Source organism: Hetaerina americana, unplaced genomic scaffold (genome assembly GCF_022747635.1).
Source record: "Hetaerina americana unplaced genomic scaffold, ioHetAmer1.1.p SCAF_3, whole genome shotgun sequence".
NCBI classification, from domain to species: Eukaryota; Metazoa; Arthropoda; class Insecta; order Odonata; family Calopterygidae; genus Hetaerina; species Hetaerina americana.
Window position 1 is genome coordinate 102,848,828 of NW_027286874.1, and position 14,490 is coordinate 102,863,317.

Consider the following 14,490-nt stretch of genomic DNA (forward strand, 5'->3'; position numbering starts at 1 on the left):
TAGTACTTATTGGATGGTCTTTAAAAGGAGCGTATTTTTGTGTTACTAAGAAACTTGGTTGTAAGGAAAGAGGCCAAACGTAGATGCCGTCAAGGTGTGGGGGTGGAGAAGAATGGAAAAAATAAAATGAGCGGAAAGGAAAGCTGGCGATAAAGTTACACGCATGGCATAGAGAGAGATTCAGCTGTTGGGAGAAATATGAAGGCTGGACAAGTAAATGCGGGAGATAATGGGATGCTAGAGAGGGCAATACCGGGGAGAATGCTGGATAAATGAGATTAGAGAAGGTAAAGAATAGGAATTTGGATCGAATTAAGGAAGGTAGAGAGTATGCAGAGGTAAAGAATGACTTATTACAAGTGTAGTTTTGATTTGAAAGACTTTTTTACGTCACATTAGCACGGGCTTACGAGTAAAGTAGCATGTAATTCTGGGGTCCATCAAGAAGCTACCATGCGTAAGCCCTTACGCAATTGCAGAAAGTAATTAGTTTCTTCCCATGTGCCAACAACAGTTTTTTCTTAGAAATGGCCTATCATTCACTTCATTGTGGAATTATCAATTCTAGCACATTTAAACCACAAAAGAGTTAATCATTAGCACCTCAAAGAAAATCTTCAAGAACGCCCCCACGACTCGATGTGCCCGAATAAATGGGAAAGGAGGCGAATTGAAGTAAATCATCTAGAAAGGTGTCGTGGGTGTAACAGTCAGAAAGTACCTGTACCATCACATGCGACAGGATGTTTCTCATTTGTGACTGGGTGAAGGTGCTGAGGATACATTGAAATACCTCTAATAAACATTGGTGCGAAAATAAAACAAATATTACGAATCAGATAATTTAATATTAAATATCATCAGTTAAATAATTTTACATGAGTAACGTTGTGTGATGGTAGAGGTGCTTAATTAAAAGCAGCCCTGGATGATAGAGATGCTCTGCACGGCTCCACAGCCCACAGTACCCTGGAGGTAGTCGTGGAAGTTGGATCCCAGAAGCCTCATGCGGCCCTTCTTGTAGTCGGGGACGGCGTGGGTGGCCAGCAGGCATCCGTCGTCCTTCCATACCAGCTTGAAGTTCTCCTGCTTGAAGCACTTGTTCGAATCCCAGCTGTAGATCTCAGTCTGGCCCTCGAAACGGAAGAAGATGTTGCTACCGCCGTCCGTGCCCAGGTAGATGAGCTTGGCTGGCTTGCGGCCCAGGGCAATGAGACGTCCGTTGGGGGCGCCACGCCTCAGGTACTCGGTGCGGATGGAGAAACAGGTGGAGGAGGAGAGGTAGCTGAGGTGCAGCACGGAGCCACCGCAGGGTTTGCGGATGAGGGCGAGGTACAGCACGTCACGACGGCCGCCGCACCCGGCGGTCACGGCCTTGGGCAACATAACGCGGAGTCCGCGAGACCTCTGTACGTCGTACACAATGACAGAGCGGGTGGCGGCGTCGCTGATGTACAGGTAGGTGAAGCCGTCCTGGGCCACGTCAGCCACGATGTACTGCAGACGACTGGTGGGGCACACCAGGTTGGACAGGTCAATGATCTTGACAACCTTGCCGGTCTTGACACAGAAGCCAACGACCTTAGGTGGGCAGCGGCGGATGGGCTGATCCTCGAGCGTGTTGACGACGCCGATGTCCAGGACCCAGAGAATGTCATTGATGTCTATGTAGATGTCGACGACGTTCTGCAGGGCGTTGCAGTTGCCTTCCTCCTGGAGGCTCCAGCAGGGGTATGGCCGGATGACTGGCTCACACACTCTGGACCTCAGGTTAACGCGACCGAGGGTAACTGGGGTACCAGACCTGAAGCGGGGCATGGCGATGATTGCTTCATCCTTGTAAACCTGAATGCGGGTGGCGATGATGTTCTTGGGGATATAACGGCCCGTTGACGTGAAAATGTTCTCGGTAGACTTGCAGGGCCATTCGAAGTAGCCGCCGGTCCACTTGAGGGTCACGTCATCACAGATGGACGAGCTGGCGTGCGTCGAGACGGCCAGGAGGAAGACGGCGACGAGGAGGGCGTCGCGGGGCTGCATGTTGCTTCTGCGCCTGTGAGATGAGAGAGGTCGGTCGGTCAGAGGGACTTCCACAAGGTCAGGGTGGATGAGGGGGGTTGTAGTAGCCTCAGGATGCTAAAGCCTCAGGATGCTTAAGCTTCATCCGGTGCTATCAAAATACTAAAGGCGACGAGGCACAGAAGGAACGGACATGAGGAGATACTTGAATAACGAGGGGCTCATACTTGATGGAGTTCAAGACAATGTTCCACAAAAATGCATTTTTACATTGCGTTATCTCTCAAAAATATTTAAATAACAGCTTTCTCGAAATGCGATTGATCTGAAGCTGAATTTTCACAATTGACAAGAAAATGTTGACTCAAGCGGTCTTTTAAGAATTTTACTCGAATGCATATATTTCAGATATATTCAACAAAATATTAGAGTTTCCTCGTAAAAATATTGTGACACTTCGACGATTAACACTAATTTCTCTCCTCCGTACCGGTTAGAGGAAAAAATCCATGCACATTAGAATATTGATGTTTCATATTTTCAAACAGTGGACGACGTCTATCACCCTCCCAAAAATGACTTGTCTAGCGACTGACGAAATTCTAAGGAAGAAGACGTTTGGAAGCAGATTTCTAAAAGACATCATCTGCGCTCTCCCATTCCGCCCAAAAAACCCTTGTCTGCTTAAAAGGCGATTTCCTTGGAGCTTGACCTTCGCAGATACTATTGGGTCTCAGGCAGAGTGGATAACCATAGGCAGGATTCCGCTCTGTGTGTCTGTGCCCATAACTGCCCCAATGGACGGCAATATTAACTTAAGTAGAATTCTACCTTATAGGATACCACACTGTGTTTTCTTCAACATCTCATCTTATTCTTTTTTTCCACTATGCACATTACTTTTTCTTTCTAGTTCTAAGTCTAAAGATATTACTTCAGAATTTTTTCGCCCAATTTCATGGTCGTTGTCCCAAAGAGAATCGGTCCCTGACAATTTTCACTAAACATATACTTTGAATTCGGCTTACAACAAATTTCCAGTCTATTATTCTGCTGTTTATTCATTGCATAGGTATAATCTATCTTTATATATGTGCCCTATTTCCTTATTGCCTGCTGATATTTTTCTGTTAATATTTTGAATGCTTTTCCTTCGGTCAAGGAATAAAACTGATCATTCTTCTAATTCTGTCTCAAATGACCTGATTGCGTGCTTGCTTCCTGTGGAGAGTGTGCCATGCAAATAGACAAAGGTATTCCGATGAGTCAAGCAGGTGTTCACGATGCGGAGCCTAATCGCCAGGCGCTGTATAAAAAGGAATAACGTTTGTATTTTGTTCTAGGCATTGGCATTGACCTGGTGACACATTTATCAGCAACTGCAATAAGGCGCTACAGTCGTCACTAACGTTTACAATAAAAGTTCAAAACGATACAATCGGCGAATCGCGATTTTACAGCACTAATTTAAAGCCTGGTTCATTTTGAAAGGCTGAAAACTGCATTGAAAAACAAACCAGAGCAACACCTGTTGAATACACTTCCATACAAACAACCGTCTGAACCGAAAAGCTCGATGATTTCATCAATAATGATATAGAGTAGAAGAAATCGCCGAACCTTCCTGCTAATTTCGGGGAGAATTTCAATCACGTTCACCCATATATTCAATCTACAGGGAATTGCCATTAAAGCAATACACTCTTGGTTTTATATATTTTAGGGATATACTTTGTCTCACCTTCCTGCAACAAAACAAACGCAGCGGCGTAACTTTGGGTGCTTAAATATGTTTTTTCAATCCCTGACATTAATTTTACCTAAAATTCTACCACCATTAAGCTACAATTTTACCTATTTTAGTAGCTCTACCACTAGGTGAAGATGGTGTTATTATCTAATTACGATTTCCTCTGGAAGAATATCACTCTCTGGAGTAATTCACCTTCGGAGCAAAACAGAAATTAAAATGCTTTTGAAGGGATGTTTTCCTAGATTAAGTGGAATAATGCCCAAGAAATGATATTATATATAATTGGAAACGTGATATTTGTCAAATTCAGCTTCAAAATTTCAATTTGTTAAGTTATTAAACTAGTATTGCTACAATTATTGGTTTGGCAAACAAGACGTCGAACATTTTGCTTACCCCTTAATTGACATGATATGCTTAGTGAGTCAAGTGCTGTAAGTATTCTGACACACGTGACATGTGATATAAGTTCTCTGACACACCGAGTGGTAGACAAACTAGGAACATTAGAATTTTTAAAATCTAAAAAATGTGGCTAAAATCGTTAATGACTCTTTCAGGCGACCTTTTTCGAAAACTAATATTCAATGCATATCGTGCTATTTTCTAATTCGTTTACAATTAATAGTAAAGAGGAATAAAAATGACTTCCAATGATATATCACGTCTCATCACGATGAGTCTAGAAGGAAGAGATCTCTACTAAAAACGATCTCCAGAGATATCTTGCAATAGAATATTGCCAATATACAAAATTATGAACAACCATTAACAAAATAATTTTCTTCGCGGTATTAAGTGAACCACAAAAAAGGAGACTGCGATGGTGATTTGATACCAACTATAAGTGGCATATTTCAATAGATATTCAGCAAATGTTACCAGTCGCTGCAAAAAGAAAAACCCATGGCAAAAGAAGCCTTTAATAAAATGACTAGTTTAATATACAGCAATCCAGAGCTAGAGCTGAGCAAGGTACTAATTCTAATTGTGGAAAGCTATTTAAAGAACAAACAAGGGTTAACGACGGCAGAACAATGCTGAACAATATCCAGATGAGAAAAGAAAACTACCTCACCCAGTCATTGTGAGGGGACGGGATTTTAACGATGGCGATTGATGGAAGAGCAGAGGGGAGAAAGGGAAGAGGACGAAGCAAACTGAAAATGTTAAACTGCGTAAAAACAGGCGGAAAAGCAACGGATTTAGGACAGGAGAGGATGGAAAACCAGCCACTCGGCAGAGCACTTCATGAGGATTCTTACAGGAATATTTTTATATGATAAATTAAAGGACTTGAATGAGAGTTTTTACTAATCTAACATCTATGTATGCATAGTAGATAAAGCATCTTTATGGTGTTCATTTACGAATTTCATTATTGCCATTATAAAAATCAATAAGATTAGAGAAAACAAAAACCACACACTTCTATACTTCGGTGGTCCCAGCCACCTTCATCAGTGACTCCCCATACCCTGAAGACGGCTAGGACTACCTAAATATAGAAAAGTGAGTGGTTTTTGTTTTATCCTTTTATTTTGACCATAGTGAAATGCGAGTGCAACAAGCGTGTATATATATATATATATATATATATATAAATTTTGTCTTTTGTTGCATTAATGTATCATACTCATGAATATCAGACCTCCAAGTCTCATTGCAGGTCAATTACTATATCGAAATGGTATGGACCCGTAGAAGATCAGGTATTACTTATTACTTGGAATGAGGACATTTGAAAATTTGTGGAGAAAAAAAATGGCGGTGTGCGCAGCAGTTAGAGGTTAAACATTGGAAATTAGAATTAAACGGGCATAGTCCCCGAGAGGGGCAAAGAGGATGTCGTCGCTGAGGACGTAAAATCCAGTGAAGCTCTCTTTGTCTGGCTAACAACTTACACAATGTGTCTTCTGGTGTCGCGAACCCTTTCGTCTGTCTGTCCCTCGGGGTGGAGCGGATCCAAGGGGACAAGAAGATGGAATGATTGCCCACCAGGACGAAGCGACACCATTTATACGCGAGCCGCAGAGCCATTCTTCTTCCCCTCCGTGCCATCATTTCTAGGACGCGAGGGTGAAGGGCGGGCGCGACGCCGCTCCCTTGTTTCCACAGGTGGCGCGGTGGCACGAAAACAAAAGGCAGAGCCCAAAACTGCAGAGTCGAGCCCGTCCGTCGATCTGCGATTTTCGGGACACACTTAATATACATAGATTCGACCTCCCGCGCGCATGCCGGTGTCGCCCTGGGCAGAAGACCGCATCGTCCACTCGTCCGGCTCGGCCAGTGTCCTCGATTCACATTGGATGCACTCCGACGGGGGCCGTCAACGTGGCCGATCCAAGTCCACACGGGTCCCTTTCAAGCCGTGGTCAGTTGGAGGGTATCATGACCTCCCTCAACACCTCTCTTTGGGAGAATATACTGTGAATATGGGGAGGATGCGGCATAAAATCAAAGAAGAGGATATAAATACCATTTATTGTTCGGGGAAATGATTAAATTGCAATGGAACAAGGTAAAATTGGAGTCATTACAGTTCTGTCACAATGGAATAATAGATAGACGAACGCAACTTTTTCCAACATCAGCATTAAAAAAATTTGTTCAAATGGTTTTGTAAATATGTAAGCGAATGACAATACATAATAGTATTCAATAGTACAGACTGAACGTCAGTTCCAACAATACGTCCACAGTTAAACAAATGTACATACAAAGTATGAATGAATTACGTTTGATTAAAAGGGTGCTTTGAAAATGTGATTATCCAGCAGAAGAGTAATGTTATCTTTCACTAGTAGGCCCTTAGTCCGAATATTCTGCTGGATTGTGGGATCCATATTTTGATCAGTGCAATCGCCGAACCAGATCGCATGAAGGGAATACGAGACTGTTTCTTAAACTTTGTACCACAATTAGGTGATTCTATTATCTAGTTTGGGACTCACTAATCCAATTAAGTTTAAATTGCAGATTAAATATGTTAAATGCACGTGTACATAGCTGGTTTCTTCTGTGACGATATCAACAACTTATTATTGACCCCTTCGTACCTACGGTAACTGGGTGAGATCACAAAACAAAGATTGAAATTCAAAATTTAGAACTAAAATTTAAAGGTTATGCTTTTCCTCATGAACGATACGAGATAGGAATAATTACCAACGAAAACCCCAGGGAAACAATTTTTGGGCGATAAACTAGGGATGACCAATAGCAAATAATACTAAAATATCGACTATCGCCTAAATTCAAAACTACTGTTGTGTGCGATGGATACGTATTTCGAGAAAAAACTCCAAGAAAGTGAGAACATTTTCATTGGTGAAAATAAACAAGGATTGCTCTTTATATTTTGAGCCTAATAATGAAAATATTATTGATGAAAAGATTGTAATTTATTGTTGAAATTCGGCTTTATTGTTTTTCGAAATATTCTCCATAATAATCAATTATACTTTTGCATGTGCTCGAACCGATTTTTGTAATACTTTTTCCGATTGAGATACCTCCAAAACATGGTTTTTGAATGCATAAACGGCTTCTTCAAGCGCCGAAAAACGCTGGCCACGTAGTTTTTTCTTGATAAACGGGAATAAAAAGAAGTCATTTGGTGCTAAATCAGGGCTGTACGGCGGATGACCCATCAATTCGACGTTTTAGCCACTCAAATAGGTAGTTGTTTCAGCCGATCTGTGAGAGCTTGCATTGTCATGATGAAGAATGATCCTTCGTTGCCGCTTGTTATTCCGTATTTCACCAAGCACTTCTGGCAAACAAATACTCGTGCACTATTTCGAATTCAGGTTTCTCTGTTGCTCTATCGTTACGGTTGCCACATTTCCAGTTATTCCGAAGAAACATGCGATCATTTGCTCCGATGTGCTTCGTGCACGAATCACTTTTGTTGAATTTGGCTCGTCTTGGAAGACCCATACAGTTAATTACTGTTTTGTTTCGGGCCCATACGCATAGATCCAAGATTCGTCCCCTGTGTAGATGTTATAAACAGCTTTTGATGCACTGCGATTGTATTTCTTGCGCATTTCTTCACACCAATTGACGAGCATCTTTTTGAGCTTTTGTCAAATTATGCGGGATCCAACGCAAACAAATTTTTTCTCACCTAAATTTTCATGCAATATCTTATTGATGCTCGCCATACTAATCGCTAAGGATGATGCCTCAATCTCACGATAAGTCACATGACGATCTTCCTTCACTAGTTCTTGCACAGCATCAATGTTTTTTGGCACGACAACTGATTTTGGACGACCTTCACGACTTTCGTCGCTGAGCGAACGGCGGCCATGATGGAATTCGTTATACCAACGTTTCACAGTGGCTAAGAATGGGAATTCATCGCCAAAAGTGGAAGTAAGTTGATTTATGCAATCCTGTCTTGAAAATCCACGTCGAAAATCGTAAAAAAACATCGTACTAAAGTGTTCACGAGTTAACTCCATTTTTTCGCTGAGAAAAAATTTTCGAGCCACTGTGAACAACACAAGTTATGTTCAAACGACAAAAAGTTCCGAAGAAAGATAGCGTCAATAGGGTCAAACTTTCAAATGGAAACGCCAGATTGCGCCTAAAGCACAAGGCTGAAAATATAAATAGCAACCCTAGTACTTTTGGTCTCGTTAACAACGAATATAATCTCTATAACTATGTATAATTATTATTATTATTAGGTAATCTACCGGTTAAGGTAGGATTTTGGATGGACGTAATTACTAATTAAATAATTTGTGGCCCCTAGCAAAACACAACATCCTACTCTACATCAGGTCCCTCTTCAGCTCTGAGTACTTTCTTCCTCCCTTCATCCCGTCCAACATCCCTATCCTGTTCCTTCCCTTTCCTCGTTTGCCTAACATTCTCCCCTCAATTACAGTCTTCAACATCCCACTGCCGGTCAATACCCCCTTCAACAACTTTTCCTGCCTCCATAGCATTTCTGCCAACCAGCCCCTCTCTTTGCCCACCATACCAAGCACTTCCTCGTTTGTTTTCTTCTCTGTCCATTTCACCTTCTCCATTCTTCTCCACACCCACATTTCAAAAGCCTCCAATCTACGTCTATCCTCCTGTTTCAATGACCACGTTTCCGCGCCGTATATAGCTACGCTCCATATCAAAGTTTTTACGAGTCTTTTCTTAACATCCTTACTCAACGTCCCCGTCATCAACTCCATCCTCCTTGTGAAAGCCTCTTTGCCTAGCGCAATTCTTCTCCTTACGTCCTTACTACTTTGACCGTGTTGGTCCAAAACACTACCGAGATACGTAAACTGTTCTAGCTGCTCTAGTTTTTGCCCTCCTATTTTAATGTTAAGCTTAGCCTTTTTCTTTCTAGAAAATCGCATAACCTTTGTTTTATTAATATTGATTCTCATCCCATACCTGTCGCACTGAATTTCCAATTCACTAAGCAATGCTTGCAGCCCCTTGGCTGACTGACAAACTAAAGCTTGGTCATCAGCAAACCTAACTGATTTTACGAATTCCCCGCCCACTTTCATTCCTACCTCGAGTTCTTCCCATGCCTCTTTAATCATTTCCTCTGCATACAGGTTGAACAGCAACGGTGATAATGGGCAACCCTGCCTTACACCTCTTCCTAACACTGCCCAACCGGACTCCCCATTCCCCACTCGCACCTGAGCAGTCTGAGACATGTACAGGTTGCGGATTAGCCTCCTTTCCCTCCAATCTATTCCTATTTTCTGCAATACAGGTATACTCTTTAGTTTTTCCCAATTCACTCAATCAAACGCTTCGAAATCTACGAAACAGGCAAATACCTCCTGATTGTGTTCTATATTCCTCTCGATTAATAATCTCATTACTGCAATGGCATCACGCGTACCTCTCCCCTTCCTAAACCCAAACTGATCATCCCCTAAGTAATCATTTGCCCTACTCTCTATCCTTTTGTTTATGATACTAAGAACAACTTTAGCTGCGTGGGATATCAAACTAATTGATATCCCACGCAGCTAAAGTTGTTCTTCCCTCCCCGGACTACAACCTTGACGTGGTGGAAGGGCTTTTGCGTTCCGATGACCCCTAGAGCTGTGCTGGCGGGAGTAATAATAATTGCTCCTGGTAGGGTCACCAATGCCAGATAGGTCGAAGGTTAGGAGCCAGACGAAAGGTAGTCCACGCAGCGTCTGTTCCTCAGTGAGGCGGCTGCAATGGCGTCTGACCCCTGTATATTAGTTTTTAGAATATCTGAAGATATCTTATGCAACACTGTTTGATACGACGATACTTAAAGACAATCTAGTCAACCTATGAAAGGGAATATCCTAATCAACAATGTTTTCAGACAAAATTTTGATTGTTCTCGCTGGAAGTCTTACAAATGAATGTTTCATAAAATACTTTTAAAACATGAATATGTATATAATTAGATATAAATTTAAAAAAGTTTGATAACTGAAGTTAATTAACAAGAGAATTTTTTGGAGTTTCAGGTGTTTTTGTCAATTTTTGTAAAACAAATAAAACTGAGGTTTGATCACGACTTTTAAATAAATTATGATATAAAATTGCAATTCGAAGATAACGCTGTATATCACATAGACATATGAGAATGAACGAATAGATATAAGCCGTAATAAATAGACGAAATAAGTAGGAGGCCAGAGAATACTAACTTAACGAAAGCCAAAACTTTGCCTGTGCATTTTTAAACGGGATTTCCTAAATCAACTCGTCACGGTTTCGGTATTACTCTGCGTGAATTCTGTGTTCTCCTGCACTAAGAAGGATAGTTGTCAATAAATTTTCAGCAAAACAACGATCGGAAATCATCGCCGAGGTTTAAAAACATTTTCAGTATATCTATTGTACCTCTTTGCGATTATAGCATCAAACCTTGATATCAATCTACTTTTTGTGATCTTTTAACAGTCACATCTTCTCGGGTATTGTTCAAGCAAATTATATATGACACACGAGCAATTGTTTGTTAACTAAACGAATCTCGTCACTCTTTGTAGTTTTTCTTTAGAAAGACATCTCTATTGTCTATTTATATCAGGTTTACAGGACAATGCGGAACTGGTTTCAAAAGAAAGAATATGATCCTATGATTTTAAAATGTAGGATGAGCATTTGATGGCATATTACAAACCACCAATTATGGAAAGGAACGCGAAAATTTTCATAGTCAATTCAGGAGCTGTTGGAAAAAATACGATAGGTGCTGTACCTATAATGCATATAATGACCATTTAATAATTTTTTTAAAATTTATTAAATGTTAGATAAATGTGATAAAGTTCAGCAAAAATGGTGACTGAAATATATTTTTCACTAAAAATATATGAAATGATTTCAATCCAAAACTCTCAAAGCTTTTCATGAATCAAAGTAAAAGCAGAATTTTTGACAAACTCAGAGTAATATTGAAATCTTAGAATCCAAAAACTTAGCTATCTCAAAAGCCAAAAACACCTAAGACGACAATTATAAGCAATAGAAACTAAAGATCCTTCAATAAACGTAATTATTTTATGAAATAAATATACTATTTGCCATAAATTACAGATGTATCGCATAGTATTAATTAAATTAAAATATTTTTCTTTTTGTATTTATGAAAATATTAACAGAAAACCTTCTAAGAATAATTAAAAATGCCAACAAAAAAGTTAAATGCATATCATTAAATTAAAAAAATTAATTCAACGATCAGTCATGTTAATTTAACACTTAATAATACAAAAACCACAATTTGTCTTCAAGCAATCACAAAACCATTAGCATATTCGCTTGTGATGTTGTCTAGATTCAAATTTTAGATCTACATAGTACCCTGAAAGCCACTACTAGGGAGTGTGGCAGGGAGTGATTACGCACCAGACAAATTTTGACCTAAAATACTTTTCCATCGTCGCGCGGTCGAACAACATTCTCCTGATCCCTTATCACTCGTAGAAAAATGACATCTTAAATCTATCTATTCTACACCTGATCTCTCTAATTTCATTGAAATCATTCAACTTCAGCGATAGATAAGTCGCATAATAATACGAGCCAGTTTAAGCAAGAGATTTAATACATAACTTATCCTTCGCTCCGTGAGCGATTCTTAGCCGGGTTCCTCTAATAATTTTAATACGCTTAAAAGCCTTGCCGAGTCTTGAAACTATTCTCTCTCATACTACCGAAGCAGCTGGTACAGTTGCGTGTTTGTGAGCAGGAGGGCATGCTCCGGGGAAGCACACATTCATAATTGAAGGCGATATTCTATGGAATTGCTCCTCCCTGAAGGGGCACAGGGGGTAATTTTGTCAGTTTCCTTCTCTTGCATCCGCCACAAGTCTTTGGGTGTGATCAGATCCACCTTCATCCGATGCACCAGAAAGACGATCAACCCAATGACTATGATCTCTAACGACCGGATTTTAATTGGCTTAGAATCCACAATCATCCACTCCCTCTTGTGACTTTCCAACTCACTGCTATGTTACTGATGGTCACATGGAATAATGTAAAAGAGATTATACCTCTCAAAGCAAGTATTTCGTAGGATTCTCGCTCCCATTATGCAAAGCATCAAATTCACTTCCCACAAATTGCAAATGTCCTGAAAATTAAGCGCCAGGTTATTTAATTATCCCGAAAAACAAACAACCTACACACGTAGCATATAGGAAATGAACAAGCTGCTGACAGAAAGCCGTGCTATTCGTATGCTAAGCGAATGAACGAAACAAGTGAAGTTGTTTTTCCTGACGTCAAAATGTCTGCAAATGCCGACAAAACTAAAACATAAAAACTATAAATGGTGCAATTATTTTTACGGCGTTTACAAGACGATCAGCATGGCTGAATATGTATTAATTTCCGTGAATAAAGGCAAAGCTTTATGTTGGAAAGTGTTTTAAGCTCTGCGACGCGAAACTCTTAGAACTCATGAACGATTTACTACTTCTCAGACACTTTCCAAGCATTGTATTATTAATTAAAGATATTTAAAATATTATAATTAATGCTATATTCCACATAATAGAGACAGTGGTGGGTCCACGAGGCGTAGAAATGAGGGGCGCACCCAAAACAAAATTAAAGAAAATGTCATGAAGCAAATAGAACGGAGTGATAAAAGCTATTTACATATGATAATTGTGCATGTCTGATAACATCATGAGTTTCGTGAACGTTTTCAACAGTGTGTTGCAAGCATTCTCAAGGTTGGTATTGAATCCATACCCACCCTTCGATCAATCTTATGTAAGATAGAAAGGAGGTGTGCGACCTTGTGGGAAAATTTATATTGTCTTACATCAGGAAAGGGTCTTAAAAAATTAGAGTAAGCCCTCTTTCGTAATACTTGAACAATCTCTTATTGAAATCAAATTGTGCTGCATTTAAAAAATCATTTCCGAGGGAAGAAGGAATTTTTTCGTCCGAGGAATAGGAGCGGCTGATTCTCAAAATTATTCACAATATTTGGATTTCAGTTATGTAGAACATCTCAATTCATTGTTTGTTTAGAGTAATCTATAGTAAAAAGTAAAATGTTTTTCATAAATCCGTTGCAATGCAATGAGTTTCCTTTTGTTCGTCCGAGAGCACTCGCGACACCGACTCGGCACTTACCTTTCTCATGCCCAGGTTTTTGATCACGAGTTGATGCTCATCACTTTTAGGGATGCCGAGTTAATGGGAAGCCATGCGAACACTTAATCTGCAATCCCTGTCCAACGGAGACCACACTATTGCAAGATTTTCGCCACTTTTTGAGGTCGAAGGGCGTCCTGAACGTTCGGCGTCTTCGACATCTTCTCTGCTCTCCCTAAACAACTTGTGGCACTCAAAAGCCACCGACTTACCCTTGGCGTATTTACCATTAGCTGCCTTGAGCAAGTAATGAGTCTCATTCCCGGTTTAGCCCAGTTTCACGGAAAATTTGATGGCGTATCGCTGCTCTAATAACCGGTTCATGACGGCGTATAACGAGGTCACGTTATAGAGGTTTCGCAAACGAACAATCCGCACTCCACCAAGGCTGGGAGACAACTGCTACCGACTTCCAGCCTTTACTGAGACTTCCTTCCCTCGAACCCGGTCGGAGAAACCGCCACCCGTCCGTCTGTCTATCCGGAAAAAAAATAATTCGTAGTACTTTTGGGAGAGACCTTGTATACCATTTTTACCTGTAACGTTAGGTTACCACAGTAAGATTATAAGTTCCCATTAATAACCATAAATGCAGCATGAAAAGAAGCAAAATACATCATTTGTGGCAAATATTTGTAGATAAACATAAATTGGATGGTCCTATCCAATGTAAAACTCTTAAGGATTCCTTTTATAAATATGGCCCCTGGTCCAAGTATTGCAATGAAATTGGATACCAAAAATATTTCGGAACCATAGTGATTCGAACTTCAGCCAGATTAAAAAACTTGACCAGAGTAAATAGTAATCTCAACTTAAATTGTGGAAATTTATACTGCATGAACGTTTAGATAGCAAGGAGAGATTTTCAAAGACACGATCCAAAATTTGATTGGTCCACCCATAGTCTTGATAAAAGCCACCTTTAGTTTCTACATCTCCATCTACATAATACTCCGCAAGGGCGTGTGGCGGGGGGTGTTAGGTCAACACCCGTAATTAAGAAAGAAAAAGCCGCATGCTAAAGCCACCAATATATAGTCCACAAACAAAACATTCATGCAAGAACACTT

At 40.3% G+C, this 14,490-nt stretch overlaps 1 protein-coding gene across 1 annotated transcript; it reads right to left on the reverse strand.

Moving 5' to 3' along the window:
* Positions 1-912: 912 nt before the first annotated feature.
* On the reverse strand, positions 913-2,040 carry yellow-g2 (L-dopachrome tautomerase yellow-g2). Its single transcript, XM_071587940.1, has one exon. It carries the CDS (start codon positions 2,038-2,040, stop codon positions 913-915), a length of 1,128 nt encoding a protein of 375 aa, XP_071444041.1.
* Positions 2,041-14,490: the final 12,450 nt, after the last annotated feature.

Excerpts from the sequence above, each read along its gene's own strand:
- yellow-g2 (XM_071587940.1), bottom strand. The coding sequence starts at position 2,040 with ATGCAGCCCCGCGACGCCCTCCTCGTCGCCGTCTTCCTCCTGGCCGTC.